Below are 7141 nucleotides of genomic sequence, written 5' to 3' on the forward strand. Positions count from 1 at the left end.
ATAAACCTTCTGAGCCTGGTTCTATTGGCCTTGGTTCTAGTCTGCTACTCCTTTGTCTCCCTCTGGTTTAATCAGAGGATCACTGTATGCGTAGTATGAGTCTTTAATCACCATAGTACAGTATGAATGAGTCCTTATGAACTTAGGAGGGTTTCATTTATAGTCACATTCCACTTCTTGCTGTAAATGTATAGTTAAGGGTGTGGAATACACTATACTGTGGTGTAGAGTTGTAAATGTGCCAGTTAACTTAGAATGACTACATCAATACTTATCAGAAGTTCAATCAAGGCTCTAAATGTATTTGCCTCCTCAAATAGTTAGACATCCTCCTCCAAACTGCTCTTTGCAATATTTGTCATCACTCTTGTCATGTTTGTTTTTTTACTGTTAAAAGCTGTTTCAAGAAAGAACGGGCTTCCTTAACTTCAAAGACACAATTATAGTGGCAATGAGAAGATAGTTTGCCGCCAGGTTAGAAAGAGGTAATTACTTAACCATTTGAAACATGTCAAGGTGTTTATGATCAAAACGTAAAGTACTAGAGAAACCAGAAATCTGTTATGAACTGTATGATTATGAGAATGATTGTTGCTCAACCCTGTTTGTTCAAAGAGCTTGTCGTACTCAGCAGTATGTTATTGAGTAGGAGGGGCAATATGGTATATGCAAATATGTAATAGTGATATATTACTTTCTACTGGTGAAAGTGGCATTAACACCTGCAACAATAACTTCAACACATAAAAAAACACTATCTCAGCGATACCAAGGCAGTTCCTAATGTCTGTCTCTGCTCTAATCCTCTGCAGTCAGTCTGGGACAAGCCTAAACCCCAAGGTGTGGCCAGGCTGGGCTGCCCCAGCACCAGATGACACAGCAGAGCAGCACTCTAGAAGTAGTGGGATTAAGGCTGATTAACAAATGTGGCTCAGCCTGGCACTTTGATGCAGGCAGCTTCTACTGAGACAGAGTCCGTTTCCCTTCCGTCCATCCCCCTGAGTCCTCATTACCCTTTTGTTACCCTGCTGTTAGCCAGCCACAGAGATACACATCTCCACCCTCACCACCCTCTGTAAAGTAAATAAATAGTGCTGCACTGCACATACTACCTAAATGCAGCCTTTATTTCAGTAATTTTAATGTTTTTAATGGACCTTAGTTCTTCCATATGTACCTGTATTTTGAGCACAGATTAGTTACGCAGCTGTTCAACAAAAGTTCACTGTACATCAAATCGTGCATACAGCCGCTCTGCTGGACTACTATAACATTTTCTTCTGTAGAAAGCTCAGACTGACAAGTAATTGTTCTTTCCATGGATAAAAGACCTTTGAAACATAATACTTCTGCTGTCCTAGCAAATTGCTCCTTTTCAGAATACAGAACTAATGGATTATACATTTAATGCCATATAGACCCATTGATGTATGAGTCTGGTTTGCTTTAAAGTCCTCCTCAGCACAGTGGTCATTTTGGAGTGTCTTGGGAGCATTTTAAGCAGGTTGTGCAATAACCTTCATCAAGGGACATCTTGGTTAAACTTAACCTAATAGTCTGTTTACCTAACCCTGTTTAGTGTTAAATCTTGGCATTTGTGTAAAATAATAAAAGCCCCACCCTGTGGTAATTTGATTTTGGAAAGACTTTTATTTACTAGCCACTTTGGTTAACATTATTGGCATATATAATGACATGTAATGGGCATAGCCTCATACCTCAGAGCAGTGCCATTGTGAATGGAGAATGCCAATATCTAAAGGCAATATGACTCATTTGACAAATCCATCATTCTCTGTTGCCAGACTGGGCAGGAGCAGAACATGGCTTACAGGCCTGTCCCATGGTTTGACAGGGTTGTCTCTTTTTGTGTAAACAAGAATGATTATTCTACGGCTATGGTTTCACTTATGTTTTTCCTTTGCCAATGTTTTCCAACAGGATCCGGCACCTCTGTTTTGGACTGTTTAGCTCCAGAACCATTTTCCAGGATCCGGTACCTCTCATGGCATGAAGAATAATTTTAGACACACCTACTCATTCCAGGGTTTTTCTTAATTTTTTATATTTTCTACATTGTAGAATAAGTGAAGACATCACAACTATGAAATAACACATGGAATCATGTAGTAGCCAAAAAAAAGTGTTAAACAAATCTAAATATATTTGAGATTCTTCAAAGTAGCCACCATTTGCCTTAATGACAGCTTTGCACACTCTTGGCAACCAGCTTCATGAGGTAGTCACCTGGAATGCATTTCAATTAACAGGTGTGCCTTGTTAAAAGTACATTTGTGGAATTTCTTTCCTTAACTCTTTGAGCCAATCAGTTGTGTTGTGACAAGGTAGGGGTTGTATATAGAAGATAGCCCTATTTGGTAAAAGACCATGTCCATATTATGGCAAGAACAGCTCAAATAAGCAAAGAGAAACAAAAGTCCATCATTACTTTAAGACATGAAGGTCAGTCAATGTGGAACATTAAAAAGAGCTTTGAATGTTTTTTCAAGTGTCGTCACAAAAACCATCAAGCGCTTTGATGAAACTGGCTCTCATGAGGACCGCCACAGGAAAGGAAGACCCAGAGTTACCTTTGCTGCAGAGAATAAGTTCATTAGAGTTCACTGCGCCTCAGATTGCAGCCCAAATAAATGCTTTACGGAGTTCAAGTAACAGACACATCTCAACATCAACTGTTCAGAGGAGACTACGTGAATCAGGCCTTCATGGTTGAATTGCTGCAAAGAAACCACTACTAAAGGACACCAATAAGAAGATACTTGCTTTGGCCAAGTAATACGAGCATTAGACCGGTGTAAATCTGTCCTTTTGGTCTGATGAGTCCAAATGTGAGATTTTTGGTTCCAACCACCTTGTCGTTGTTAGACGCAGAGTAGGTGAACGGATGATCTCCGCATGTGTGGTTCCCACTGTGAAGCATGGAGGAGGGGTGTGATGGTGTGGGGGTGCTTTGCTACTGACATTGTCAGTGATTTCTCTTTTAGAATTCAAGACACACTTCACCAGCATGGCTACCACAGCATTCTGCAGCGATACGCCATCCCATCTGGTTTGCGCTTAGTGGGACTATCATTTGTTTTTCAACAGGATAATGACCCAACACAGCGCCAGGCTGTGTAACGGCTATTTGACCAAGGAGAGTGATTGAGTGCTGCAGCAGATGACCTGGCCTCCACAATTACCCGACCTCAACCCAATTGAGATGGTTTGGGATGACTTCGACTGCAAGTGCTCAGCATATGTGGGAAGTCCTTCAAGACTATTGGAAAAGCATTCGAGGTGAAGCTGGTTGAGAGAATGCCGAGAGTGTGCAAAGCTGTCATCAAGGCAAAGGGTGGCTACTTTGAAGAGTCTCAAATATAAAATATATTTTGCTTTGTTTACCACTTTTTTGGTTACTACATGATGTGTTTTTTCATAGTTTTGATGTCTTCACTATTATTCTTCAATGTAGAAAATAGTACAAATAAAGAAAAACCCTTGAATGAGTAGGTGTGTCCAAACCTTTGACTGGTACTGTGTGTGTGTGTGTGTGTGTGTGTGTGTGTGTGTGTGTGTATATATATTAGTGTTAATGTCACTGTCCCCACTACAACAACAAAAAATACTTGTAATTTTATCCTTGAAACAATTAAAATACTGTAAAAATTCATTCATTCATTCCTATGGAGGACTACTCCTTCTGAGGAGTTCCAATATGGCCGACCGGTGGCTTCAAAGCCTCTCATTGGCCAATACACAGAATTTGCATTCTGGTGTTTATATACATCATTGGCGTTTACCTGCTGGTTGCTCCTTTGTCACATTGTGACTCTGGTTATGCAGATTAGTCTCCATGCTTATTTAACACACTAACCTGCAGCACGGCAGGCTGCAGGCTCCCGGCCAGCCCACTGCAAATCCCCTTGTGGAGAGGTGTCTGGAAATTGCTGTTGTTAGAGAAAGTGCTAGTGATGCTGCAGACAACCTTATGGATCCAGATCAGTGACTGCAGAGTGAGATCTGTGGTGAGATACTTAGATGAGCTCACTATTCCCAGCCCAATGATGTCATGTTTTTGTGAAAATTCATTTCAGTTAAACCGTGCATGCATAGCATTTAGTGGTTAGCCCTCTAAGGTTCATATATGCAATATTATATTACTGCCCTATAATATCATAGTTTTGTGAGGAAAGAAAAACATGTAGCTTTGAATAGTCCATAGTTTTCTGCAATTGAAAATAGCAGGTTTAGCCAAATATTGTACTACTGCAGTATCATCCTCTAGGTCAGTAGTCCTGTATCCCTCCGAACATTCAACCTCCAGCTGCGTACCCCCTCTAGCACCAGGGTCAGTGCACTCTCAAATGTTGTTATTTGCCATCATTGTAAGCCTGCCACACACACACACTATATGATGCATTTATTAAACATAAGAATGAGTGTGCGTTTTTGTCACAACCTGGTTCATGGGAAGTGACAAAGAGCTCTTATAGGACCAGGGCACAAATAATAATCAATAATTTTGCTCTTTTATTTAACCATCTTACATATAAAACCTTATTTGTTCATTGAAAATTGTGAATAACTCACCACAGATTAATGAAAAGGGTGTGCTCAGTCTTATATCATTTTCCACACACAATCTGTGCCTGTATTTAGTTTTCATGCTAGTGAGGGCGAAGAATCCACTCTCACATAGGTACGTGGTTGCAAAGGGCATCCTTGTCTTAACAGCGCGATTTGCCAAGGATTTGCCATGGATGTTTTTCTACCAGAGAACATGTCATCCAATGCCACGATCAGCCAAGCATAATGCTCACAAGCAGAACATCAAGCATGATCTAGTTTTTAATAAACCCCTATCATACGAGTGCCTGAAAACCACTAACTTCATGTGGGTTTAGAACCTTGGTTCAGAGGCCTTGTGATTGTGCTCTGCTTTGTACCCCTATCTTGCTGTTGGGAGGGAGGGAGGCCTGGTGGCTAAAGGGGAAGATGAACCCTGGTCTGTTTCTCAGGCCAGGCTCCAGTGTGGGAGGCAGCCAGTTTAATGCAGGCCAGGGCCAAGCTGATTCAGGGCTCATTTTCCAACTGCTCAGCCAGTTTTAGGAAGGGAACTTCTCAGAGATGGACTCCCTGCTGTGTGTGTGTGGGGGGGAGTCTCTGTGGGTGGGTGTGTGTGTTTTATTATTGGAACCCTTTGCATGTGGTTATAAATGCAAGTGTTTTGTCCCTGAATTTTGATAAAAAAATTATATCTATATTTTCTTTTTAGTGCCTGTCTATTGCGTGTGTGTGTGTGTGTGTGTGTGTGTGTTGGAGGTGACCCATGCAGGAAGGAGGGAGAGAGGGGAGTGCCTATTTACATTGGCAGCAACACAAGGGGGAAATGAACTGACTTCAAAGCGAGAGTGCAGCGGAATTGTGAAGAGAGTGTGCGCTCCGTGCATGAGCTACCAGACACTCTCATAACACAGACACATATTCCCAGAGCTGCTCCGAATGGCCTGTTAGAAACATACTGGAGCAGGCTAGCAAGGAGATTATATGTGTATAGAGACACTCTACCCCCTCAAAATATCACACCTTTCGATGTTTGTACTGTTGCAGTGTTGAAACAACAAATGAGAACTTAGGAGTGTTTACTCTTGAGGACAACTTTAAAGGGACATTAGTACACTTCTCTATGTACTCTTGCATTTAATGAATTGTCTCCGTGTTACCTGACATCCACTACAGGCCATAAACTATATCTTATTTAACTGAAAGTTCTGCTTTTATATTTTAACTCAGGTGTTTCACTTCAATTCATTGGAGGAGTTTTACTTCAGTGACAGCATATAAACCTTTTTTAAAGGGCAATATGCTCAATCCCTGTCTGTGTATCTGTGTGACACAGGGATGCTGCAGAGACAGCCCACCATTGAGGACTTTGTGGACGCCCTGGTGACCGACCTGAACCCAGACTTTGAGACCTTCATCATGGACTCTACAAGCTGATTAGCTTGATCGATCTTCGACTCTTCAATTCAGTTTCAGCCACGACTTGAATTCTGTTGCTGTGGAATGGACTCACGTGGTCAGAAAATGCAATTAATTATTCATCCTTTCAAAAGGCAGATAACTGTAGCTGTATGCAGTCACTGTAAACATGTTTTTTTTTAATGCAATTAGCTATTTAATGATTTGGCTCAACCATAGGTTCTGTGTGGTTCATAAAAGTCTGTGCAGATCTGTGCATATACCACATGTAATATACCATACTGTCTTACACATATTTTTGTCATTGATGCATGTCAATTATGGAAAGTACAAAAAGTACATCATTTAATTCAGAATATTGCAATATTGAGCAATGTAATCTTCAGCACTTTGAGAATGTATGTTTGAAACATCTGTTCCAATATCCATGTAAATAGATAAGTTGAAGTATGTAGACATTATTTGTATAATCTGCCCAAGAGAAAATACTCATATCTGTGAGCGTTGAATATAATTTTCTGCAGAAGTATGAGCAGTTCATTGTTATTTCCTGTTCAGATCAGACAGGACAAATACAACACCTGCTATTCCTGACATAGTGTTTTGACTTAAATGCAAATCTGCTCCCTCTGATTTGTCTGTGTTTCTGTTAGGGAGGGAGGGGAGGAGGGTGGGAGGGGAGGTTATGGGTTTGAGAAGGAAGGATAGAGTCTCTTAGGTGTTGTGAATTGGAGATTTAAGGGATTTCTGATTAATTCACACAGAGCGCGATCCAGACTGTGACGACTAGCTAAATCAACTACTACCGGCTGTTGCATCTGTTTCAACAGATTCTGCCTCTAATTACCCGGGGCTGAGGCTACAGCTGCTCTCCATACAATGTCCTTACTTGCCTAGCACTGATATCAGACCTGGGGCATCACCCATCAAGGTGGGATTTACTTCAGATGGTTAATCAAGGTGTGAACATGCTATCAAAAGGAGTGAGCTGGGTAGCTGTAACCACATGTAGGCCTACTGTATATCGCACAGAGCCATGAATAAATTCCTAAATATGAAATCACTAATGGAATCTTTATTTTCATTACTTGTATCTATCTTGTTTTGAACCAAATTCAATCATAATATGTTGTGGCAAGTAATATCTTGAGTTTCA

At 40.9% G+C, this 7141-nt stretch overlaps 1 protein-coding gene across 3 annotated transcripts in view; it reads left to right on the plus strand.

The window, feature by feature from the left end:
- LOC106581117 (mitochondrial intermediate peptidase) overlaps window positions 1–7048 on the plus strand; it is a 35774-nt gene extending 28726 nt beyond the window's left edge. For 2 of the 3 annotated variants that reach the window (XM_014162876.2, XM_014162874.2), the window contains one exon: window positions 5903–7048. In XM_014162876.2, the coding sequence (XP_014018351.1) occupies window positions 5903–6003 (101 nt within the window). In that variant the 3' untranslated portion in view covers window positions 6004–7048. Of the gene's footprint in view, window positions 1–812; window positions 1636–5902 lie in introns of those variants that run through there. The other variant, XM_014162875.2, reaches the window with a different exon arrangement.
- Window positions 7049–7141: the final 93 nt, after the last annotated feature.

The sequence above is a fragment of the Salmo salar genome, chromosome ssa20 (assembly GCF_905237065.1).
Source record: "Salmo salar chromosome ssa20, Ssal_v3.1, whole genome shotgun sequence".
NCBI classification, from domain to species: Eukaryota; Metazoa; Chordata; class Actinopteri; order Salmoniformes; family Salmonidae; genus Salmo; species Salmo salar.